This window comes from Chanodichthys erythropterus, chromosome 7 (genome assembly GCF_024489055.1).
Source record: "Chanodichthys erythropterus isolate Z2021 chromosome 7, ASM2448905v1, whole genome shotgun sequence".
Lineage (NCBI taxonomy): Eukaryota > Metazoa > Chordata > Actinopteri > Cypriniformes > Xenocyprididae > Chanodichthys > Chanodichthys erythropterus.
The window spans coordinates 30,296,931-30,324,524 of NC_090227.1; the positions used below are offsets into that span (position 1 = coordinate 30,296,931).

General features: G+C 35.2%; 1 protein-coding gene across 1 annotated transcript; it reads left to right on the forward strand.

The window, feature by feature from the left end:
• The first annotated feature begins 43 nt into the window (after positions 1-43).
• plcg2 (phospholipase C, gamma 2) lies at positions 44-27,321 on the forward strand. Its single transcript, XM_067390147.1, has 33 exons — positions 44-493; positions 2,150-2,349; positions 4,488-4,640; positions 5,143-5,236; positions 5,325-5,372; positions 5,474-5,558; positions 5,752-5,835; positions 6,750-6,793; positions 6,900-6,960; positions 7,555-7,656; positions 7,743-7,861; positions 7,960-8,045; positions 8,211-8,328; positions 10,061-10,229; positions 10,328-10,423; positions 10,534-10,617; positions 10,716-10,897; positions 13,515-13,715; positions 13,878-13,997; positions 16,681-16,861; positions 17,996-18,064; positions 18,401-18,510; positions 19,568-19,658; positions 19,803-19,869; positions 19,955-20,115; positions 21,553-21,655; positions 22,116-22,319; positions 24,146-24,285; positions 24,423-24,534; positions 25,461-25,640; positions 25,748-25,836; positions 25,983-26,143; positions 26,232-27,321. The coding sequence occupies exons 2-33, from the start codon at positions 2,169-2,171 to the stop codon at positions 26,278-26,280; spliced, it is 3,744 nt and encodes a 1,247-aa protein (XP_067246248.1). The 5' UTR covers positions 44-493; positions 2,150-2,168; the 3' UTR covers positions 26,281-27,321.
• The last annotated feature ends 273 nt before the right edge of the window (positions 27,322-27,594 follow it).

Here is a 27,594-nt window from a genome sequence, read left to right on the forward strand (position 1 = left end):
CTTTAAAGCCTTCCGTCTGCATTTAGAGTCATACATTTAGTTTAACAGTCATTAATCGGTTCTGTTAAAAAACATAAAACACTAAATGAGAAGAACGTCGTGATGTCACGATGACGTCAACACTGGCAACATGCGACTTTAAACAGCCTGACTACACTGAAATAAACACTTCTCCTGTATTCAGATCAGATATCACGATTTTAGGCGTATTTTAAACTGACACAAAGGCACAAACAGAGTGGTACACACATCGCCCTGTGTTCCCTGGGGATTTTGCATAGATAATTTTGCTTCCGGTTTTTTTTTATTCTCTTAATGTTCTCTTCACTTCCTTGTGTTTAGCGAATAGAGGAACTGACCACATTGTGACTAGACTGATCATAGAGGGTTTTCAATACTGCATTAGACTATTTTTTATTTTTAAAAATGAGAATTAGCTAGGTTACAGCAGGTGGTTTTCGAAGTGGTCATTGATTTTCTTCTCTAAACTTGGGTAAGTATTTTTATTATTATTATTATTTGGATGTTTACATCACGGGGTATTACAGTAGCTGTTTATGTATGTATACTTTTGATTTAAAGGCCTACTTTTTCATTAAAAATACACTGCTAAAGTTTAAGGAGTTTCATGAACTAAATATGAGTTGAAGCTCCTTTATTCATCGTCAATGGGAAAACTGTTACTTGAAAATTACATTTGCAACAAAATACACAATAAGTAATGCACAAAATTGTTCTATAAATTTTCGTGGTCTATAAAAAAAAGCAAATTCTGCAAAAGGAGGTGTGCCTCCCCTGCCTTTTGTTTTGAGTGATAACAATTATGTATTGTACTTACAGTAAAGACACACTCAGATGTGACATCTTCATTTTCTTACACTGTAGAGCAACAGATCTTCCCTTATGCATATCTTGTCTTCATTTGTGTCAAATATTTTGGTTTGTTAGTTGGTTGTTTTTATCTAAGTGCTTGTTTCTAAATGTTAGGAAAGATAGTTTCTTTCTCTCTTTCACACAAAAAGCTCAAAACGGAAGAATTGAGGGTGTGAGGCCAATGTACAAAGGTTTCTGAATGGAAACCACATGGAGTTTACTGGGTTAATGATTTACTTTCAAAGAGGGAGTTGCTTTGGGACACTTCCACAGTACCCAGCTAATCATTTGCAATGCAAATATGAGCTTCTGTGGGGAACGAGACATGAAACATCTATTTTGCTTGCCATGGTTCAACAATTTGGAAAACTGACTTGTCTCTGAAAGGTGCACTGTTTAGTCACAGATAACTGATGGTGACATTCCTCTTTAGTTTGTGATCATTTCTATTATCAGAGCTGACATGCGTGATTGTGAAATTACAGTATTAACATTTTCTTCCTCACAAATTGTACTTCTTTAAACCCAAAACTCATGTAAAGAGGAATCAATTGTTCTGGCAAATTCTGTTTAATTAGCACTTGTTTCAGTTAACAACTTCAGTGAATGTATTTGCTGCTGTGCTGTCTATAGAAACAGTTACTGTATAATCTATTTCATAACTTCCATGCAAGTTTACAACACAGTGGATTATTTCATTTTCAAGTTGGCCTATTTCAAGATACTGCATGGATCAAACCTAATATACAAACAAACTAATAAATAGTTCCCCCAAATATGAAAATTCTGTCATTAATCACTCATCCTTGTGTCGTTCCAAACCTGTTTCAAAACCCAAAAGAATTTCTTTCATCTGCAGAACACAACAACAATATTTTGAAGAAGGTTTCAACCTTTTTTTGTCCAAATAATGAAAGTTACCATTGAATGGGCAATGAAAGACATTTTCCAAAATATCTTCTTTTGTGTTCCAGAGAAGAAAGAAGTTCATACAGGTTTTGAAACAACATGAGAGTCAGTAAATTATGACCGAATTTACATTTTTAGGTGAACTATTTAATGTTTGATTTGTTCAATGCAGTATCTTGAAATATTTGAATATCAAATAGTCTGTTGTGTTTTGATATTCAAAGTACTGACATTTTTTGCTATATCATTGAGTACAGAAAGCAAACCTGCCAATTGTCTACATATGCATCATGAGACTACATGTGTAGGCTACCTGCTGCCACACAGATTGCAATAAGTGACCACTTTGGCTCTTTGTTTTTTCCAGTGTGTGGCCACAGGCAGAGATGGCAGGCCGCACTCAGGGAGACCTGACCGAGTACAAGAAGAGTCTCATTAAGCGGGACTTGGAGATGGGGATAGTGATGACAGTGTACAGACAGAGGACTGAGAGGCTTACCGTGCAGGTCATCATGGAGACGCGACAGGTCGCCTGGACGCGCACCGCCGACAAGACAGAGGGAGTGTGTGAGTGCCTTGCCTCAGGCTAATTTCTTCTTTTTTCTCTTACATTTGGATTTAAACTGTACGTGTGAAGCAAACCCCTGATGTTGGTGCTGCATATTTTACCATTTAAGTTACAGGAACTTTATGATAAAAGTTTATTAGTAGTGCTGTCAAATTAAATAATCACAATTGATCGCATCTAACATAAAAGTTTGTAAATATGTGTGTGTGTGTGTATATATATATATATGTTAGATGTGATTAATCGTGATAATCGATTTAACAGTACTATTTATTAGACAATTAAAACCAATACTTTAATTACTTAAAATGTATTGTGTCTTTGGATATTACAAATATGTGGCCTTATGTACGTATGTTAAAATATATATTAACTAACCATGAGCAATACATTTGTTACTGTATTTGTTAATCTTTGTTAACGTTAGGTAATAAAAATATAGCAGTTTGTTGTTTGTTCATGTTAGTTCACAGTGCATTAATTAATGTTAACAAATACAACTCTTGTTTTGTTTGAAATTAACATTAACAAAGATTAATAAATGTTGTAGAAGTGCAGTCATTATTAGTTCATGTTAACTAATGTAGTTAACTAATGTTAACTAATGAACAATATTGTAAAGTGTTACCAATTATTTGTTTTTTTAGTTACTGTTTTACAGAAATTTAAATTAATTACACTACTATTCAAAAGTTTGGTGTTGGTAAAGTTTTGTAATATTTTTTATTTATTTAAAAAAAGTCTCTTATGCTCATCAAGGCTGCATTTATTTGATGAAAATACAGTAAAAACAGTAATATTGTGAAATTTTATTACAATTTAAATTTTTGTGGAAAACCATGATACACTTTTTTTCAGAATCTTTTTCAGAATTCTTTGATAAATAGAAATTTAAAAAGAACAGTATTTATTTAAAATAGAAATCTCGGTAGCACTTTATTATAGGGAACACATATTCACCATTAATTACGACTTTTCCCTCAATAAATTCCTAATTTACTGCTCATTAATAGTCAATAACGTAATTGTTAATTTTAGGTATTGGGTAGTATTAAGAAAGTAGAATAAGGTCAGGTAGAATAAGGCATTAATATGTGCTTAATAAACAGCCAATATTCTAGTAATATGCAAGCTAATAAGCAACTAGTTAAAATACCCTAAAATAAAGTGAAATCTTTTGTTACAGTGTAAAAGTCTTTATTGTCCTCGCTAAATAAAAGTATAAATTTCTTAAAAAAATAGATACAGATAAAATGAATAGTGAGATGAACTGATGGTCAACTTTTAACATTCCAGGTTGATCTGTTCAATAATAGAGAGCTGATTTCATACAGTAGTCATAGGCTGTGTCTCAAAACCAAGTGGGCATGGGCAGCAACAATCTAAACCCATATGGCACCATGATCTTGTAGGAGGACAATTCTTGGGGTGTGACCAGTGAACTGAATATCTGTTTCCAGTAATTATGAGAATCTGTAGTGCCATCACACCCATTTTTCTCACCCTCTGAAGTGCCACTTTTTCTTTTCCTCACCAACTAATCTTTCTACAGTTTCTTTTGTACATGACTCCTAGTGTGTTTTATAATGTGCATAGTCTTGTTTTTGTTGGTTATGACATAACATGTCATGCGCCTTATCATGGCGCTTCTGATATTTATATAAATTCATATATCAGTATATTAAAAAACATACATTTATATTTAGTTCAAAACACTTCCCCACTGGAATTATCTTTATTTATTAGTTTATTTATTAATTTAATAGATCTGGTTCAGTGTTATTTTAGTATTATTTATACACTATTATAGTGTTTTTATTTGTATATTTTCAGTTTTAATTTCAATTTTAGTTAAAGTTTTAATAAATTTATTATTAGTATTTTTAATATTTCTATTTAGCTTTAATTTATTTTTATTTAATATGTAGTTGCCAACATTTAAAAAAAAAGTATCATGTTTTACATCTAATATTTATATTACATTTTATTTCAGCTTTATTTCAAGAAACAGAAATAATTTTTAATAGTCTTTTTACTTTTACAGGAGTTAAAAATAACAACACAATGATTGCTGTCTGTTGATCTAAATACTTTCAGTATACATGTTTATGTTTATGTTGCGATCTTATTTTTGCAGTGGACATATTTGAGATCCGGGAAGTACGACCAGGAAAAAACTCCAAAGAATTTGATCGATTCAAGGACAGCAAGGATAAAAATACAGACCCCAACACATGCTTTACTATATTCTACGGCTCTCAGTTTGTTCTCAACACTCTCAGTCTGGGTGGTATGTTTGTTTTCTTATAAATATTACATATTCTAAGTTAAAAAACCATTTAAATCCAATCAAATCACTTTATTGTCACTCCATTACATGCCCGAGTGTGATATGCAATGTGCACAATGTACCAATAAACAATATATACAATTCAGTAGGCACAGCTAGCATAACTTTCATTATGAGATACAAATATATACAGTGTAATGTATATATAGTGTGTGAGATGTGCATAGCAGGTAATTATACTGTAGCATGTGACTAGCCCGAGTTTGGTGTGAGACTCTTGAGTGAGCCACTTCCTTTCTTTCAGTATACATTTTAGATTTATTTGATATTTTGATATTTATAGACTGCAGGAAAATGCATTTTGTTTACCTGTGTTAATGGATATTCTATTTGGCTGGTTTAGAAATGACTGTTAAAGGAAGAACATGATGTGATCCTGAAATTATCTGTGGAAAAGATAGTTGCATTGTTTTTAGCACTGATAGTATTTGCTGTTCCACAGCTGATTCAGTGGACGATGCAGAAAAATGGCTGACAGGACTGGAGTTACTCAGACAGGAGACACTGGTGGCTCACACACCAGAGATTATAGAGAGGTACACACACAGAGATAGTGTACCTTGTGTATAAACCGTAACACAAATCATATATTTGTTTAATTTTCTGTTTTTCCCTCTACTGTAGTTGGCTGAGGAAGCAGATGTACTCGGTTGATAAGACAAAGAAAAATAGGTTATCCTCTTTCTCTTTCACCTGTTTCTCAACCAGTTGAATTGCAGTTTTGTCTCACTTCATTACTCCTCTTCATTAATGCTCTTTCATCTCTCTCACAGCATCACCCTGAAAGAGCTCAAGTCTCTTTTGCCACAAATGAACTTTAAAGTACCAGGTGGACGTTTTTTGAAGGACAGAATTTCGGTATGAATGATGCATTGTATACATATCATCTTGATGGAAGTGTACGCTTTGCATCATATGGAAAACTTTATGGCAACTGAATTTCCTCTCCTGATGTTTTGCCAATGATGATCTGTGTTTATCTACAAGTTTATTTTTTTTACTGTTTTTAGTTAATGGCTTTGCACTAAAAGTGTCAGCTTTATAATTTCAGGTGGTGGGAGCGAAAAAAGATGTTCTGGATTTTGAGCAGTTTCACAAATTCTACAATCTTTTGATATTCGAAAACCAAAAGATGGTAAGAGTGCAGTTTAGTTTTGTAAATAATAAAATGTGCTTTGGGTGTAATTTGTATATACACACACTATTGTTCAAAAGTTTGGGGTTGGTAAGATTATATAAAAAGACTCTTCTGCTCACCAAGGCTGCATTTATTTGATCAAAATACAGTAAAAACAGCAATATTTTGAAGTGTTATTACAATTTCAGATAACTGTTTTATGTTTAAATATATTGTAAATTTTTTTCCTGTGATGGTAAAGCTGAATTTTCAGCAGTCATTACTCCAGTCTTCAGTGTCACATGATCCTTCAGAAATTATTCTAATATACTAATTTGAAACATTTCTTATTATTATCAATTTTGAAAGCAGTTGTGCTGCGTAATATTTTTGAGATTGGCAGATGCCATTATAACCGTGATACATATATTTTCATTTATTTGAAATGGAAATCTTTTGTTACATTATAAATGTCTTCTTTCACTTTTGATCAATTACTGAATAAATTGATTAATTTCTTTGGGGAAAAATTACAGACCCTTAACTATCCCTTTTAACTATAACCATTTTTATACTGTACAAACTGTATTTTCTATCACCCTACTACACCAGTAAACACCTACTGTACCTACACCTAAACCTACCCATCACAGGAAACTGTGCACATTCAAAAACTCATTCTGTATGATTTATAAGGCTTTTGAAAAATGGGGACATAGGTTAATGTCCTCATAAGTCACCCTTTCCTTGTAATACCTATGTCATACCCATGTCATTATACAAATTTGTGTCCTGATATGTCATAAAAACACACACATATATATATATATATATATATATATATATATATATATATATATATATATATATATATATATATATATATATATATATATATATAAATTGTTGTATGTTGCTTGTCATTTTGTTAGATTCTAGATGAGTTTAAAAAGGAGTCCTGTGCTTTCATCATGGGGTAAGAAACTGTCTATTGTTTTCGTTGAATCAGTTCTTCAAATGTGTGTCATAAGGTCATGCTAATGTTCTCATTCTTATTATTTTGGGGTTTTTTTTCTCTCCAGTAACAACGACCAGCCTCTTCAACTCTGCGATTTTCAAAGATTCCTATTATATCATCAAAAAGTAAGTATTTGTATACTTCCTGCTCATCCATCCATGCATTCATCTAGCCACATATATACTGTCTATACCTGTCATCTATATACAGTATATTTCATTCAAATGCTATTTCTGTCATGATAACTCTCGGAGTGTTTGGCATGGTAATGGATATGACAATGTTGATATGTTAGGCCTTGGCAGAATAGATCTGCTACGCAGCTGCTGCTTTATTGCTGCTGCTGCTGCAGATCAAGTACGGGACTTACTACTGCCAATACATTCACGACACAGTGCTGTGAGCAAGTAAGACATGCTGCTGCTGTACAATATAGCGCACATGAATTACCTGTAACAGATCTATACAGGTGGACCTGGGGAAAGTGGAGGGTTTCTGAAAGTGCGCTGCATCGCTAAGGCAAATGCTAACTCATGTATTGAAGATTGAGCACACAAGCTCATTGGCTACTAATACAGCAGGAACCAATCAGCTGTGTCCTATAGATAATGATGTGATTATGAGCAGGTTGAGTTAAAGGACCCACTAGAGTTTCATGACAGAACTTTGTATTTCAAACACTCTGTTTTGTTAAAAAAACCTGTGAATTTATTTTGTAGGAGACTTGGGCCAACAATCTGAATCAAGTACGAGAGCTGATGACTATCTTTATCGATGACACCATGAGGAAGACTAATGATCCAGCCTTTACTGTTGAAGAGGTACAGCTTATAGCAATCTGTTTACTTTATGTTTATTTATATTTGCAGGTGATGTGTTTATAGAGCTTTTCTCTCTGTCTTTGTAGTTCCTCTGTTTTCTCTTCTCAAAAGAAAACTCAATTTGGGATGAGAAGTTCTCAGAGATTTGCCCATTGGACATGAACAATCCTCTGTCTCACTACTGGATCAACTCTTCTCACAACACGTCAGTGCTGCTGTTCTTCATGCTCGTGACACACATGCAGCTCCTCCTCTTCATGATGAACTTCCTGTGTTACTTCATGTGTTTTGCTTTTTTCACAGATATTTGACTGGAGATCAGCTGCGCAGTGAGTCCTCAACAGAAGCTTATGTGCGCTGCCTGAGGCTGGGCTGCCGCTGTGTGGAGTGTCAGTGAACCATACCCTAATTTTTCATAAATATTCTTTAATTCTCTGCTAAGCCAATTCTGGTCCTTTTGTGCTTCATTATTCCAGTATGCATTGATAATAATACAATGAAATCTGAAATCAGTGGGAGTCAGTCTGATTGTATTGTTTTTTTTCCTAATACAGTGGACTGCTGGAATGGTCCTGATGAACCTATTATATACCATGGATGGACCAGAACCTCCAAGATAAAGTTTAAGGATGTGGTTAAGGCCATCAATGATCATGCTTTCGCAACATCTGAGTTAGTCATCAACAACACACACATTTGCACATTTATTTGGTGACGTTCTCTCTGTTAGGGGGAAATGGGTGAATTTAACAAAACCTTTAAAGGATTAGTTCACTTCAGAATTAAAATTTCCTGATAATTTACTGACCCCCATGTCATCCAAGATGTTTATGTCTCTCTTTCTTCAGTCGAAAAGAAATTAAGGCTTTTGAGGAAAACATTACAGGATTTTCTCCATATAGTGAACTTCAGTGAGGTCTAAATTACAGTTTCAGTGCAGCTTCAAAAAGTGCCCAGACAAGGAATAAAGGTCTTGTCTAGCAAAACTATTGGTCATTTTCTAAAATATAATTTACTTTATATATACTTTTTAACCACAAATGCTTGTCTTGCACTAGCTCTGCGATGCGCCACACATTACATAATCACGTTGGTAAGGTCACGCGTGATGTAGGCAGAAGTATTGATCCAGTGTCTACAAAGCAAACATGCAAAGTCAAATGGCCTTTACAAAAACAGGTAAAACAACAATGATTGGAGGAGAAAATGAGATGATGAGTTTTCCTACAGCGTTACTTCTGCCTACGTCACACGTGACCTTTCCAACAGGATTATGTAATGCGTGACGCATCGCAGAGCTAGTGCAAGATGAGCATTTGTGGTTAAAAAGGTATATAATTTTTAATTCTATGATCGTTTCGCTAGTTAAGACCCTAATTCTTCGGCTGGGATCCTGTAGAACTCTTTGAAGCTATATTGAAACTGCAGTTTGGACCTTCAACCTGTTGTACCCCACTGAAGTCCACTATATGGAGAAAAATCCTGGAATGTTTTCCTCAAAAACCTTAATTTCTTTTCGACTGAAGAAAGAAAGACATAAACAACTTGAATGACATGGGGGTGAGTAAATTATCAGGAAATTTTAACTAATCCTTTAAAGTACATGCCCAAATTAAAACAAATAAGCAGTTATACTTCACATAAAGAAAATTAAGCCCTTTTTTATGTATTCTTTGCATTGTGACATTGTTTGTTTGACAATAAAACAAACTTTCCCCCTAAATTTGCATTACTGCTACAGTACATGAAAAAATAATTATGATATATTATTGTAAATGTAAGGTGTTATACAGCATGGGTAGTATTTGTTGTACTACCTTTAATTTTTGCTAATCTAAATTTTTACTCCATTATAGGAATCTGATGATATTACCATTGAGAATATTTGGAAGATGTGCCTGTTTAGCACGAGAATACTGCAAAATGCACAAAAATTTGTTTTCATGGCCTTTATGCAAAATGTATATATATATATATATATATATATATATATATATATATATATATATATATATATATATATATATATATTAGATTAAATGTGACCTGTACATTTTTTCATCTACTTTTTATTTTATACTTTTATACTTTTATAATTTTTTATTTTATACTACATACAGTGTGTTTCTGAAAATGCAGAAAGGTAACACTTTACAATAAAGTCTCATTTGTTAACATTAGTTAATGCAATAACTAACATGAACTAAGAAGGAACAAAATATCCTATCCCAAAATATCCCAAAATATCCTTAAAATAAATGTGCATCAATGTTATTCTCGTTATCAGATACACTTACTGTTAGTTAGTTTTATCTCATGTAGTTAACTAGTGTTAACAAATGAAACCTTATAGTAAAGTGTTACCTTTATGAAGAATGTTTATGAATGTGTCTACTGTTCGCAGGTATCCTGTAGTGCTGTCCATAGAAGAACACTGTGATATCAAGCAACAGAAATTTATGGCTCAGGTGTTCAAAGATGTTTTCCAGGACAAGCTTCTGATGGAGCCACTGGAACCAGAAGCAGAACAACTGCCATCACCAACCCAGCTGAAGGGCAAGATCATCATCAAGGTAAAAAAAGCTTCACTGGAAAATCCTGCAATATTTTCAGTTTACAATGCAGTACCAAGCCATGTAATCTATGTTTTGCAACTAACTTTTTCATACAGCACAAGAAACTAAATATAGATGAGAATTTTGGCAAAAAGGACCTACGGAAAGGAGATAAGCAGGGAGAGCTCTACATCTGGGATCCAATAGATGAGGTGCCAAAATCCAGTTAACATCATCATGGACTTGTGTGATTGCTTCATCGTATTGCAGTTGCCTTAACTGATTATGAGTGTAATTTCTGTGTGACTGTGTCTGTGTTTAGAAATGGTACAAGCACTACTGTGTGATTGAGAATAAGACTTTGTATTATGCTGAGGAGAATGAACTAGAGGAGGACGCTGGAAAGGTGAATCACTGAGACTCCATATCAGAATGAGATTCACTTTAAAATGCCTCAAATTAAGGGAATATACTGTGTAATTCAAACGTATTACCTCTCCTCAGTTGCTCCAGGGAGGTACAGAGCTTCATCAGGCCGAGCCCTGGTTTCACGGGCGGATGTCAGAGGGCAGACAGACAGCCGAGAGACTTCTGCAAGAATATTGCGCAGATTCAGGTGGAGTTGACGGAACATTTCTGGTGCGAGAGAGCGACACCTTCGTCAATGATTGCACCCTGTCATTCTGGTAATGTAGGCCTGCTCTTATACTCTTCAAAAAGGGAGGCGGGATAGTTTTTCATTACCTATTTTCTCTTTATTTTATTTATTGTCTTTAATTTAGTCTTTTCAAATGGAAGAAATAGGGAAAAGAAAGGCATGGGTCATTCCTACAATGCGGTACATTTCCATGTCCCATCATACTGTTTTATTATACTAGGTATAATATTAATCTGGCAATTGTTTAAGATTGAAATCCAAATGATGTTAGTAACTTTTCTTTTAGCACAATTTCACATTTGTAAAAAGTGAACATGGGGTGAATTTTAAATCATTTTAATTTTGATTGTTTGAGCATGTCTCTGTGGCATTATCATGACATTATCACATAGGAAGTGACCTAACATTTGCTGGAGCAAAACAACAACACAAATTTTAGCAATTTTTAGCAATGGATTTGATTTTAATGATCTTTAATGTTTTATTTTTTATTTTTGTTTTTAAGATTCCATCCTATTTGATTAAACTGACAGAAATCAGTATGATAATATAAAACATTTCAAAGATGGATAAAAATGTCAGAATTAAATTATTTAATTTATGCAAATTTATGTCTTACAGTAATTTCCACTGTATTCATTTTTTATACTTTAGTTTGAGCATGTCCCTGTGGTAAAAAGTTTTTATTAATGACATCATCCTCCAGGAAGTGACATAATATTTCTTATAAAACGGATAGTTCCGGCCCTTGATTCTGATTGGTTGAACTGCGTTCTAAGCCGTTGTAAAAATCCTGAAAACATACAGCTGACCGCATTACATAAATATCGCTGCACCACTGAATGTGTTGTCTTAGCAACCACTCTTAGCAACGTAAACATATGTTTGTTCTTTTTCTGACAGTCCTATGTATAATAAAAATAAAAAATCTGTTTGAATGTCTGCTGCAATCCTGTCCTTTTAACATTTAATGGGTTTTCTGTGCCCTGCTGACACTGACAGTACTAGTCAAAGCACTTGAAATTTGCATCTTGTTCCGTTTTCACAAACAGTTTCAATATAAGTCTTTGCGACTGAGTGACTTGCTCATAAAGACAACCTTTGCTGCCATCTAATGCCATAATAAAAGTAACTTCTGTTGCTGTTCACTGTAAGGTACTATTTTTTCCAGCAAAAGGAAGGCTTTTAATGATTTTACTTCATGATACTTCCGCGCTGTGCCTAACAACTTCCATTAGCTGTTATAAATTCACTGTAAACCACGGCTTCTTGGGGCTTATTGCTTTAATTAGGTTTTAGCATTGAATTTGATTTTTGATTTATGCTATTTGATAAAATTACAGAAATCAGTATGATAGTATCATAATTACAAAGATAGATAAAAATGTCACAATTAACTTTAAGTTGACACCTTGTTAGCTAACTTTCAATACCTATTTAATATTACAATAACACTGTAATAATACAGACATTTGTATTTGTATTGTATTAATTTTACTACTTTAGTTTAAGCATGTCCCGGTGGCGTAAAGCTTTTCATAATGACATCATCCTCCAAGAAGTGACTCTCAGTGCCTCACTGACTGATGGACAGTAGGCGACATGCATTTAAGTGGTTAAATATAGGAGAAATATGGCAAAGTCATTTTGATATGCCACACTTCCTGCTGGCAGCAGGTGGTGCTTTGACTGAATATTGGCATGTAGATGTGTTCAGGCCAGGACTCTAATAAAACGTGAAGTTTGGGACAGATTGGACATTGTATGCCTGAGTTACAACAACTTCCTTTTTCGTGGCGTTATTCACATACTTTAGCATTTAGTCAAGAGTTGCATGATTTATTGTGTTTCTAACATGTTTGGAACTTAATGACATATTTAAATGTGTTTCTGGGAGTGAATTACAGTGCAAAGCATGTCATTTCCTGTTGCCACCAGGTGGCACTATGACTAACTGAATATTGGCATATAGATGTCTTCAGGCCAGGACTCTAATAAAACATGAAATGTGAAGTTTGGGGCAGATCCAACATTGTATGCCCGAGTTACAACAACTTCCTGTTTCATGGTGAAACATCAAACTTTGTCAGGCCGCAACAGACACGCCCTTCAGCGAAAACTCAAGAACTTCGCAATTTAACGTCGTAAAGGCCTTTAGATTAGACTGACCACATATGATGTTGATCCGATTAAAGCTCTAGGAGGATTTTCGTTAAAGTATAACATCTGGAAATAGCAAAAACTGCACAAATTTTGCAAACAAAATTCCAAAAATATCTGACTTACTGTTTTGTTTCAGGAGACTTTTTTGTAGTTATTGGGCTGTTACATGTGTCTACCGAATTTCATACCTGTATGTGAAACATAATGCGAGAGGCACTACGTTAACAATTTTATAGGTGGTGCTATCGAGCCATTTTGCCACACCTAATTCTGAAACCAACATCAGATGTAAATTGTCGCCACTTCTGACGCATGTGCAAAGTTTCATGAGCTTTTGAGCATGTGTAGGCCCTCAAAAATTTCAGAAAAGAATAATAAGAAACAGAGCAATTCAAATAGGGTCCTCGCACCATCGGGCCTCAGGCCTTAATTACACAGAAATGCACATTTTGCTAAATAAATTTACTGTGTGGTCTTTGCAGGCGCGGTGGACGAGTCCAGCATTGTCGAATCCGTTCCTGCGTAGAAGAAGGTCACACGGTCTATTTCCTCACAGACAACCTACACTTCCCCAGTGTGTATGCGCTCATCCAGTATTACAGGGAAAACCTGCTACGCTGTCAAGATTTCAACCTGCGCCTCACCGAACCTATGCCTCGACCAGACCAGCACCTGCATGAAGGGTTAGTCGATACTTGATGCACACAAACAACTTCATGGTGTTTACCACATCCCAGCCAGCAGGGCTGTAGAAGACCACGTGGTCAAGTTTGCAGCTTCTTCTAGCGCTCACTAGAAACTGCAGACACACCGTAGATGTGAAGCTGTGGTTGTTTTGTCTTTAGGTGGTTTTACAGTAACTTGAGTCGGGGTGAGGCTGAGGACTATCTCATGAGGATCCCTCGAGATGGAGCCTTCCTCATCAGACAGAGAGAAGATTCAGACTCGTACGCCATCACCTTCAGGTGCTGCTCTGTTTTCCATCTCTTCATTAGCAGATTGTCTAATTCTCAGTAACCCCTAGTATCACACTCAAATAAGTAAGTTGTCCACCCATCTACATCCATACTGTGAATCATGTGGACTGTGGAGAGATGTGTGTGTGTGTGTGTGTGTGTGTGTGTGTGCATTTTCCCCAACACTAATATATATTATAATATATATATATATATATATATATATATATATATACACAAACCCAATTCCAAAAAAGTTGGGACACTGTACAAATTGTGAATAAAAAAGGAATGCAATAATTTACAAATCTCATAAACTTATATTGTATTCACAATAGAATATAGATAACATATCAAATGTTGAAAGTGAGACATTTTGAAATTTCATGCCAAATATTGGCTCAGATTTCATGAGAGTTACACATTCCAAAAAAGTTGGGACAGGTAGCAATAAGAGGCCGGAAAAGTTAAATGTACATATAAGGAACAGCTGGAGGACCAATTTGCGACTTATTAGGTCAATTGGCAACATGATTGGGTATAAAAAGAGCCTCTCAGAGTGGCAGTGTCTCTCAGAAGTCAAGATGGGCAGAGGATCACCAATTCCCCCAATGCTGTGATGAAAAATAGTGGAGCAATATCAGAAAGGAGTTTCTCAGAGAAAAATTTCAAAGAGTTTGAAGTTATCATCATCTACTGTGCATAATATCATCCAAAGATTCAGAGAATCTGGGACAATCTCTGTGCGTAAGGGTCAAGGCCGGAAAACCATACTGGATGCCGTGATCTTCGGGCCCATAATGTTACTGCATCACATACAGGAATGCTACTGTAATGTAAATCACAACATGGGCTCAGGAATACTTCCAGAAAACATTGTCGGTGAACATAATCCACCGTGCCATTCGCTGTTGCCGGCTAAAAATCTATAGGTCAAAAAAGAAGCCATATCTAAACATGATCCAGAAGCGCAGGCGTTTTCTCTGGGCCAAGGCTCATTTAAAATGGACTGTGGCAAAGTGGAAAACTGTTCTGTGGTCAGACGAATCAAAATTTGAAGTTCTTTTTGGAAAACTGGGGTGCCATGTCATCCGGACTAAAGAGGACAAGGACAACCCAAGTTGTTATCAGCGCTCAGTTCAGAAGCCTGCATCTCTGATGGTATGGGGTTGCATGAGTGCATGTGGCATGGGCAGCTTACACATCTGGAAAGGAACCATCAATGCTGAAAGGTATATCCAAGTTCTAGAACAGCATATGCTCCCATCCAGACGTCGTCTCTTTCAGGGAATACCTTGTAATTTCCAACATGACAATGCCAGACCACACACTGCATCAATTATAACATCATGGCTGCGTAGAAGAAGGATCTGGGTACTGAAATGGCTAGCCTGCAGTCCAGATCTTTCACCCATAGAAAACATTTGGCGTATCATAAAGAGTAAGATGCGACAAAGACGACCTATGACAGTTGAGCAACTAGAAGCCTGTATTAGACAAGAATGTGACAACATTCCTATTCCTAAACTTGAGTAACGTGTCTCCTCAATCCCCAGACGTTTGCAGACTGTTATAAAAAGAAGAGGGGAGGCCACACAGTGGTAAACATGACCTTGTCCCAACTTTTTTGAGATGTGTTGATGCAATGAAAATTAAAATCAACTTATTTTTCCCTTAAAACAATACATTTTCTCAGTTTAAACATTTGATATGTCATCTATGTTGTATTCTCAATAAAATATTGAAATTTGAAACTTCCACATCATTGCATTCTGTTTTTATTCACAATTTGTACAGTGTCCCAACTTTTTTGGAATCGGGTTTGTATATATATATTATGTGTTGGGTGAAAATGCATTACAATATTGCATTGCTCCCTAAAAAAGGAACAAATTTCGTTAGTTACTTTTTATGAAAAGTAATGCGTTACAAACCTTTCTGGATTAAAGAAAATAGGATACAGGAGGAGGAAGTTTTCTTATTTCTACTCTAATCGAAAGTAATTTTTGCTTATTAGTATGGTTGAATTAGATAATTGATCAGCAGCAAAGACATTGGTTAATAAAATGAGGTTAAATACATAAAGTATATTTGTGTAATTTAATATAATTAATTATTACAGGTTTTGCGTAAAATTCTGAGATTGCATTTCACTGTTTTTATTTATTTTGAGGAATACTGAATGTTTTCGTTCAAGTGAGATGAGTAAACACATGTTCACATTTAGTCTAGATCTACAAAAACCACCATGTTCACACAGCGCACACAAACACTTCTGCACTTTATTTCTCTCAACATGGAGACAGGAGAGCTGTCAGTCAATAAATGTGAAAAAGTAACTTAGATATTTTGTTGTAAATTGGAAAAGCAATGTGTTACTTTACTAGTTACTTGAAAAAGTAATCTGATTACATAACTCAAGTTACTTGTAATGCGTTACCCCCAATACTGTGTATATATATATATATATATATATATATATATATATATATATATATATAATATATTAATTAATTATTGATTTATTACTGATTTAAATACAATTATTGATTTAAATACGTTATTTAAAAACAACTCAAATCATTTAAAAAAACAAAAAACAAATATATATATAATATTTGTGTATGTGTATTTTTAATGGGAGATTTGTGTAATTATTGTAAATCATTGTGAGTTTCATTTGCTGCAACAGAGGTGAAGGGATGGTGAAGCACTGCCGGATACACAAAGAAGGATCTTTGTATGTGCTGGGCACCTCTAGTGAATTTGAGAGCCTGATGGAATTGGTGGACTATTTCCGAAAGAAACCATTGTATCGGAAGATCAAACTCCGCTACCCGGTTACACCAGAACTTGTTGAGCGCTTCAGTTCGGTAAGAAAAAACTATAAAACAGTGTAATAAGAAAAACTATTGTCTCTACTGGAATAGAAAATACTTTTTGGCTGCATTTTATTTTAAGGTGACTGTGTTACAATGTAATTATACATTTAATTACTGAGTACTAATAATTAACTACATGTACTCACGGATTAGGCTGTGGATTAGGGTTATTTGCATGTAATTATGCATAATTTATAGTTACTACTATAGTAACTACGTGTAACTTGTAACGAGGACACTGTAAAATAAAGTGTTACCCACTTTTTATACAGTACAGCCCCATATTGTGGACTGTACTGAACACTGTGCAGTGATTGTACACCATTTTTCCTTTGCGTGCATTGTCTGCATACACTCTTCAACGTGAACAAGGGCATGTGCACGTCTTCCTTTGCTAAGGCCACAGTTTGCATGTTACACTTGCATGCTTTCATCTCTAGTAGCTCTTTTGGTCTCTTCTCCTTTTTCCAATCAAAGTTCAGACCAAAGGTTCTGATTTAGTTGAACAAGTATATGCACTAAGTTGTCATTGTTTTGTATAAATGTTCAGGGAGACATACAAGATTAAAACATGTCTCTTTTTTCACTTCCCGAGGCTACTAATATTTGTGCACCCCCCCCCCCACCACCACCACCATCACCACACCGCAAAGCACATCTTTCCTGATGTCACAATTAGAAAGAGCAACCAAACCTGAACAAAGCCCTTGATGTCGGAGAACATGATTGTGATCAATCACAAAAATCTCTCTTATGGTTAATAATTCTAATTAAATTAATTCTACACCCCTAATTTGGAAAGATGTGTGTTATGCTCACCAAGGCTGCATTTATTTGATTAAAAATACAATAAAAACTGTATATAATTTTATATTAAAATTCAAATTGCATTTTTAAACCAATTAATAGATTTAATAATTATGTATTAAAATAAATGTTTCAATAACCTTTTGAGTCACCACTTGTTTTCCAGTACAGGTCCTGAAGCAAAACCAGTTGCGAACCAATGATCTAGAACACAGACTAATCAGATTATATAAAATGTATAGATTATAGATTTTGCTTGGTTTAAGTCTTATGTGCAGGGCGAAAAGTCTAAGAAATGTTTTATGTCTTTCTTTTCAGATAACTGTATCTGCTTCACTTTATGATTCTAAACAGTATGTGGAGGCCAACGAGATAGAGCCATCTCTGGTAAGCACTTTGAAGAGCAAACACAGCTCCTGCATGTTAGCATGCACAAGAGGTCATCTCCTGTGGGCTGGGGAGGAAGTGGTGGCGCTGGCTATCTCTTTCTCTCACATAGGAAACTGATCGTCTCAAAAGAGGAAATGCAGACTGGCTAAAACAGCGATGTCATGTTTAGCCATGTATACTTCATTTTTCTAGCTCAACTTAATTCACAAATTCCATTTAAAGAGAATTTATTTTAGCCTTAACACTCTTTGAACCACTGAGGGGTTGTGTGGGTTACCTCAGTGCATTTGCAGATTTGTGTAGGAAGATTTAACTTATTTTATTGTGTTGCAGCCCCAGAGCACAGTGAAGGCCCTCTATGACTACAGGGCCATGCGGACAGATGAACTCAGCTTTTTCAAGGGTGCTTTGATCCATAATGTGACCAAGGAGGCAAATGGATGGTGAAATTATTTGCAAATTATGTAGATAAAAGCAGTAAATGCACTATTTAGCATTGCAAAAAGCTGTGGCAGTGCCATGATACAGTATCTAATAATAATACCTTGCTAATTTGATAAAAACCATGGTACTGAATGACTACCACATGTACCACAGAATTTACACAGTACTCCAATGTCTGTTTGAAAGATTGGTGATGGTAAGATTTTTTAATGTGTTTGAAAGAAGTCTCTAAAGCTCAACAAAAACTGCATTTATTGATCAAAAGTACAGTAGAAAAGGAAATATTGTTTTCTATTTTTATATTATTTTATTTTAAAATGTAATTTATTCCTGTGATGATAAAGCTGAATTTTCAGCATCATTACTCCAGTCTTCAGTGTCACATGATCCTTTAGAAATCGTTCTAATATGCTGATAAATGTTGAAAACTACACCACACAAATCATCTTTGACCTCCTGTTTAAAATAGTGAACAAGGAAGACAGGAAATTACACAATGCAAGGTTTTATTGAAATATTAGTTAAAGTTTTAATGAATGCTTGCATAAATGGGTAGAGTATTACACGGAAGTAACATGCCAAATAATGTTGAAAGAGTAAAATAAGACATTATTTGGTAACACTTTACCATTGCGTTAACATTTGTTAATGCATTAGTTAACGTGAACTAACAATTAGCAATATATTTTGTAAAAAAAACAGTTGTGCTGCTTAATATAGTACTTTTGGGTAAGCTATAAAACTTTTTTTAGGATTCTTGTGAATATAATTTATGAATATAAAGATTTCTTTGTAACATTATAAATGTCTTTACTGTCACTTTTTATCTTTGCTGAATGAAAGTATTACATTCTTACAATCTTCACTTAACTTCATCTTAACTTTTGAATTGAAGTGTACATCAAAGATCATTTTACCATGGTTCATATTTAAAAAAACATGGCTATCATGGCATTACCGTGGTAAATTGTATTTCAAAAACCACAGGGTGATTTACATTCCTTAAATTTTGATCATCAACATTTAGTTTCCCTGTTTATCTGCTGATCCCTACAGGTGGAAAGGAGATTATGGTGGAAAACTACAGCACTATTTCCCTTCAAATTATGTAGAGGAAGTGGCCAATACATCTGAGGCCAATTACCAGGTAAGGCATATTAAAAATTTGGATATTTAACAAAACAGATATGGCCTTTGGTGCTAGTTAGTACCGTATTTTGCATGCTTATTTGCTTACATACATAGAGAACATCTACATTTAAAAAACTGAACATCAACATTACTCTTTCAGCCTGAGGAGGAAAATCCATTAGGTGACTTATGTAAAGGGATAGTGGACATCTCAAAGTGTACTGTTGGTAAGATGATTTATCTTCAGGCCATTTAACACCTGTACTGCATGTGGCTTTGTAATGCTCACATTTACTTTACACTCATTTCCAGTTCGCTCAGCCAAACACGGCAAGCCTGTGGTGGTGACATTTCAGGATAAGGAAAATAAAGATATTCCATTTGATTTGGCCACCGAGACCACCGAGGAGCTGTACGAGTGGTATCAGGTGGCCTGGGACATCACTCAGAGAGAGGAAAAATTAGTGTTTGAGGTATGTCTCACACGCTAAGACTCACGTTTGGACCTTAGTATGTGTCCTAAATAGGGCAAATCGGGGCTAGTTGTCACATGGGGAAGCTGTCACAAGGTTTTGAGTCACTCACTCTGTAAATATAGGATTGTTATGTTGAAGCAAGACAGATTCAGGGGGTGTTTAAATGCTAGGTGTAGCCCTAGAGAGAACATTTAACCACTGGCATTCTAAGTATATAATAGTCAAATACAGGGACGTGCACAGGAATTTTGAGGGGCAGTTGCTCTGACCTAAAAAAAGGGCACTGTTTCTCCCAGCCCCACCCCCCCCAAAAAAAGGAAAAAAAAAAAAAAACTCACGGGCTATATGAAGGACTGTGAATAACCATGGTATAAGCGGAATAATTGACTGAATTGACCGAATCACGACCTCAGGTGTGCATTATTTTTCTAATAATTCAACGGCCCGTTGTCAATTATTCCTTACTTGAATCACAGCTTAAATAGTGTTTTGACATCGACAACCCAAGTGCATTTTACCTCAAACTTGCGTCTAGTTAACTTTCTAAAGTAGCAATCGCTTCTCGGGTCGACATTAACACACTGACAAAATTATATTCAGAATTAAAAATATTTTTATAACACTTTTTAATGTGTGCTTGTGTAAAGGTTTTCACGAGATACCAACCTTTCGTGAACTTGCTTCCAACACGCGTTCTCATGGAGGCGCGGTGTGCACGGAGGGGCTGTGCGCGCGCGAGTATGTGAGAGAGACGCGTGAGTGAGAGACGCAGGGAAATGAAATACAGCTGAACGTTTGCTCTATGAAAGACATTGACAAAGACGAAAACTAAGGACATTCAATCTCTAATTTTATTTTATTTTAGTTAGTTTTGCCAAACACACATTACAGTTTTAGTTAGTTATCGGGTTTTTTGTAATGCCTCGTTTTTATTTTTATTTCAGTTAACGATGATGTTTTTCCCACCTAGTTTTTGTTTTTTCGTTCGTTGTCGTTAACGATTATAACCTTACTCACCTTTCCGACAACGTTAAGTCGTCTCACCCGACAACCGCGACAATCTCCTTCTAGTGCCGCTCATGCAGGCTCAGCTCAGGTGCTGGTGGCGTGCAGCGCTGTAGCCACGTAAAGAGTTTGCCCTTCCCCTACTGACTTTCACTTTCGGACGGGTGCCCGAATATAAAAGTGAATGAGGCTTTGCGATTATTATTATTTTTTTTTTTTTTTATCTAGTCCTACGTGAAATTCTGCATCCATTGTACGATTTTTTTATTTATTTTTTTCCACCTCGGAAGGGCAACGTGAGTCGAGAAGGGCATATGGGCAGTTGCCCGGGCAACCTGAGCAACCCCCCTGTGCACGTCCCTGGTCAAATATTTAAAGCATAATGTTGGGCTAGGGTTTATAAATGTTTACAATAACTTCCCATTGCAGAAAATAAAAAAGGAGGAGGTCGAGTCCAGAGAAGAGGTGGCCGGCGAGATGTCTGAACTGGTTGTTTACTGCCAGCCTCGCAGTAAAGACAAGGACCGCTTTGGTACAGCTAATTAAATAAATATGTGTTTATATATAAATATATGAATACATATACACTACCGTTCAAATGTTTGGGGTCGGTATCTTTTTTTTTTTTAAAGAAATAAACTCTTTTAATTCAGCAAGTATTCATTAAATTAATAAAAAAAGTCACTGTAAAGGCATTTATAATGTTACAAAAGATTTGTATCTAGCTGTTTTTTTAGCTTTCACATTTTTCTTAGGAAGATATTTGGAAGAATGCCAGTAGGAAAAATAAGTACTATGGTAGTCAATGGTTGGCAAGATCTGTTTGGTTACTGACATTCTTCCAAATATCTTCCTTTATGTTCAGCAGAACAAAGAAATTCATACAGGTTTGGAACTACTTGAGGTTGAGTAAATGATGACAGAATTTTCATTTTTGGGGTGAACTATCCCTTTAACTGTTGATTAACAATGCAATTCTCTTTTCCTATCAGATAATTATACCTACAAAGAGGTCCGCTCCTTTGTAGAAACTAAGATACCCTCCAGAAACAAGTCGACTCAATTTATGATGTATAACCGCAAGGCGCTGAGCCGCATCTACCCTAAGGGCCAGAGGGTGGATTCCTCCAACTATGATCCATATCCTCTGTGGATGTGCGGCTGTCACATGGTGGCACTCAACTTCCAAACTGCAGGTAAGATGAAGTGTAATTTGGAGCAGGACTGTAATTCATGGAGAACTCTATCTGTTAACATTCCAACTCAACTCAATGGCAGCAGTTTGGCTAATGTATGACCTCACTGGAAATATACGACCTGTGACCAGCCATTTTTGCTTATGGGCATAAAGAACTTTTTGAGCCTATCACATTAAATGTATTCCTTTGTCAGTGATTTTTGGCAGCATAATGTTATCTACAGTACCAGCAGGGGCAAGCAAACTACACCACACAAATCAGTCAAACCTTGACCTCCTGTGTAAAATAGTAAACAAGGAAAAGAGGAAATTACACAGTGAAAGGTTTTATTGAAATACTAGTTAAAGTTTTAATGAATATTTGCATAAATGGGTAGAGTATTAGACAGAAGACACATGCCAAAAAATGTAAAGTAAAATACGACATTATTTGGTAGCGCTTTACAATAAGGCCTCATTTGTTGACATTAGTTAATGCATTAGTTAAAGGGTTAGTTCACCCAAAACTGAAAATAATGTCATTTATTACTCACCCTCATGCTGTTCTACACCTGTAAGACCTTTGTTCATCTCTGAGCACAAATTAAGATATTTTTGATGAAATCCGATGGCTCAGTGAGGCCTCTATGCCAGCAAGTTCATTTACACTTAAAAATGCCCAGAAAGTTACATATTTAAAACAGTTCATGCGAGTTCAGTAGTTCTACCTTAATATTATGAAGCGACGAGAATACTTTTTGTGCTCCAAAAACACTGCTTATTGAAGCTTAATGAATCATTTGTTTTGAATCAGTTGTTCGGAGCGCCAAAGTCACGTGATTTCAGCAGTTTGATACGCGATCCGAAACACTGATTCGAAACAAAAGATTCGTTAAGCTTCGAAGCATTCAAAGTGTTTTGAAATCGGCTATCACTAGATATTGTTGAAAAGTCCTTATTTTGTTTTGTTTTTGGTGCACAAAAAATATTCTCGTCACTTTATAATATTAAGGTAGAACCACTGTACTCACATGAACTGTTTTAAATGTTTTGAGTACCTTTATGGATCTTGAGAGGTTTGGTGACATTGCTGCCAATAGAGGCCTCACCGAGCCATCAGATTTCATCAAAAATATCTTAATTTGTGTTCTGAAGATGAATGAAGGTCTTACAGGTGTAGACATGAGGGTGAGTAATAAATTACATTATTTTCATTTTTGGGTGAACTAACCCTTTAACATGAACTAACAATGAGCAATATATTTTGTAAAGAATTGTTCATGTTAGTTCACAGTGCATTAACAAATGTTAAATGTTAATTTGAAAAATGTGTTAGTAAATGTTCCCTATTCCCTATATAGTGCCTATATATTCCCCAAATATGTGCCATTCACCATGTAGAAAATAGTAAATGCAGCTTCAGTGTCTATTTATAGTGTAGCGGGCGGGATGCTTTAGATTCTAGAAAGCATTTAATTGGACAGAAAATCTGATGAGAAACTGAAGTGCAGGGTGAGCTCATCAAACTTGTTGATTTTGGATTCTTATGTCTTTTAAATACTAATTTTGTCATTTTTTTGTGCACACTAGCTTATACAAAACAGTAAGGCTAACATATTCACATTAAAAGCGAAATACTTCCATTTTTGATTTCATGGGGACTTTAAAATGTTACCCATTATTTAAAGATAAAAATATGAAATAAAGGAAACAACATGGGCTCAAACTGTGAGTGTGAGCACAAGAATGCATTTACAGAGAAAATACAACCTTTTTCAGTCAGGCAATAAATAAAGAGCATAGCATTTATTCAGTATATAAAACAGCGTTTTCTTCTCTCCTCAGATAAGTACACTCAGCTGAACAGCGCCCTCTTCAGTCTGAATGGAGGCACAGGATATGTTCTGCAACCTGAGCTGATGCGCAGAGATTTGTATGACCCTCATCAGGAGAAGAAGAATGTCAAAAATACTATCACCATTAGGGTAAGACATGATCTTCATTCAAACAGACTAAAATTAATTAAGTCCAAGTTGGAAAACTGAACAAGAATTGTTTCATTTTAATAAAAGAATTAAAAAAAAGAAAGAAAAGATTCTTGATGTTTTTTTTTGATGCTAAGGTGATAGGAGCACGGCATCTTCCCAAACCAGGGCGAAGCATTGCCAGTCCCTTTGTGGAGATCGAACTGTGTGGCCAAACAGAGGACAACAAATTCAAGACTACCGTTTGCCGTAAGAAGCAGTGTTGTTTTAATGTCACTGGGACGCTATTATAGTAGGGATGTAACGGTAATATCAATATCCTGGTATCGCGATAGCAAAATTGTCTCGATATTATCGTGGTCACATGACTGTATGAAACGATACGTAGCAAAAAGTGTCGTTTTTTTTTTTCTTTACAATAATGTTCATTTAACATTAGTTAATGTATTAACAAACATGAAAACCATGAGCAACATATTTGTTACTGTATTTGTTCATCTTTGTTAATGTTAGTTAATAAAAATACAGCTGTTCACAGTTTGTTCATTTTACTTCACAGTGCATTAACTAATGTTAACAAATACAACTCTTGAGAATGTTAGAAAAAATAATTTTTTCCAAGTCTTCATTTGTCTTTTTTGTCTTTTTTGTCTTTTTTTTAAATATCGCAATAAATATTGTATCGTGGACTTTATATCGAGGTATTATCGTATCATGAGATTTTGATATCGTTACATCCTTATATTATAGTCTTTAATTAATATTTTGAATAGTTTTACATTTGCATTTTAGATTTAGGTAAAGTTTTAGTAATTTTGTTTTATGTTTTTGTCGCCTGTATTAGTTTTTGTTTGAAATATTCTGTCTATAGTAGTGCTGTCAATTAATTAATCGTGATTAATCGTACCTAACATAAAGGTTTATATATATATATACACATACATACATACATATATATAAACATTTATGTTAGATGTGATTAATTGTGATTAATTGATTTGACAGCACTACTTTTTTTAAATACTTTTCATACTTATTCTTACAGATTTCCTAATTGGAATCTATGTGAACTGCTTACCTGCTAATATGTGTGTGTGTGTGTTTATTTAATTACTTTTACCAAAAGTATTTATTTTCCATATAGAGATTTAAAAAATAAGTAAATATGTCCACAGATGATAATGGACTAAACCCTATATGGCTTGGGCCGAACTTTCAGCCTTCGGAGGCATTTACTTTCAACGTGTATGAACCAGACCTCACTTTTCTACGTTTTGTGGTCTTTGAGGAGGACATGTTCTCTGACCCCAATTTCCTGGCCCAGGCTACGTTCCCTGTGAAAGGTGTTCGCTCAGGTAAGTCTGTCAGCCTCAACATTGCCAAATTAGTTTTTCGTGAAACATTGTGTAAATGAATGCAGATTTAAGTTTGAGTCTAAAAACGGAGCTTGATGATTTCACAGGGTACAGATCAGTCCCTTTAAAGAATGGATTTAGTGAAAACCTGGAGCTGGCATCTCTACTGGTGTATGTCGATACACAGCAGGTGGAGGTAAGAAACTTTTTTAACAAAATTTTTACACGGTATTGAAAAAGTCACTTTTGTTGATGATATTAATTATAGAATATCTAATTTTGCTTTTGAGAATACTGTTAGTTTAATGGAAATCCCCTGTCATTTCTGACTTGTTTCTTCAGAAAGCACAGGAAGAACTCTACTCCTCCTCAAAACAGTTGCAAAAGAAGCAGGCAGAGTTAAGCAATGAGTTCTGCCTCTACGATACTCACTCCAACCTGCAGCGTGCTGCCCCTCAACGCCGTGAGGACGTCTCGCAGGAGTTCACTTACTCAGAAAAAAAGTGAGTGTATGAAGTTGCGTGATTGAATTTAAAGACACATCACTCCCTCAGTGAGGATATTCATATCTGTCTCTCTTTGTCCATACAGGATAAATAAACAACAGCAAAAAATAAACAACAGCAAGTTCTACTCTTGAGGAAAACAAGAAGTCTAGTTCCCTCCCAGCCTGGTTCTAATGTTCTTAAGGGTCTTTTCCTCTCGATTCTGCTGCTCTATTACTACTGGTTACCTAATTGGGCTGCAAAGACAGGAACTTGCAGCCATCTCACTTTTAATGTCACACTGGAATCAATCAGAAAGAGAATTTGAGCAATACTCATCTTTGAATTCTTTTTGGAAGGTGCAAATGGTCAGCTAGATGTTTGACCAGAACCCAGAAGCTGTAAAACTCTTTATATTGTGGGCATGAAAACTGCATGAAGATTTTATTTTTTTTTTGTGGTAAATGTGAAACTGTTCATGTACTTTCTTAATCGGTCTGTAACATTTCATTTGTAGCTGTATTAAACTCTTCTTTATTGTCTTAAAAATTGAAATAACAAGACATGTTATTTATTTGGTTTCTTTTTTAATATGCATGTTGGTAGAGGAGGTTTTATCATGTTTGCTTGGATGGATATGTAAAGCCCATTTCACACTGCACTGACAGACACCGACCAATGCAGAAAATCACAAGACCACAACACAGTATGTCACTTCGCAGACATTCCATGACCTGACAAACAGGGATTGAACATGAAATCTGTGAAAACAAGTGCCTACTAATAAAGATGCCAACCGACAAATCCTGTAGAAGTGTCTGTTGCCGTTGGTCACTGTCTGCTGGTTCAGTGTGATTTGGCATTAAGGGATAATGTACAGTCAGACATTTGTTATTGAAATATATGTAATACGTTTAACTGTACATTATCCAAGTTATTACACAGCTACTCACCAAATAAATAAATATGTGGACATAAAATATTGTTTTGACTTTTTAAAATTCTTTTATCTGTATAAAATGTACAATTTACAAAACATTCGGCCTGTTATTAACAAGACAAACTCTACAATAATATTACAATAATGTTAAAACAAGAAGTCTTTGAAGTGATTCTCACTACACGGACAGTGTCAGTATAGGAAGTAGAAACAAAGACCACAGAATAACACAAGACGTGTCACTCGTATTGTTTTGAATGGGAGAAAGTGTAACGCGCAATATGGCGGAATAAGTCCCGCCTTCTAAATAAGAGCCAATCCAAAGTCCCTTTAAGACAATTAATTTCACTTGGCGGCCATCTTTGAAACGCCTCTCGGGCATTCTGGGCATCATGCAGCTCCTATCTCTTTGAATGGGGAAACATCAGATTCTCCAAAACTGTTCGTCAACCTTACGATTAAATTTGATATTTGAAATCACCAATGAAATCTAACAACAACCGACTCATAAATTTAGTTTCTAAACGCA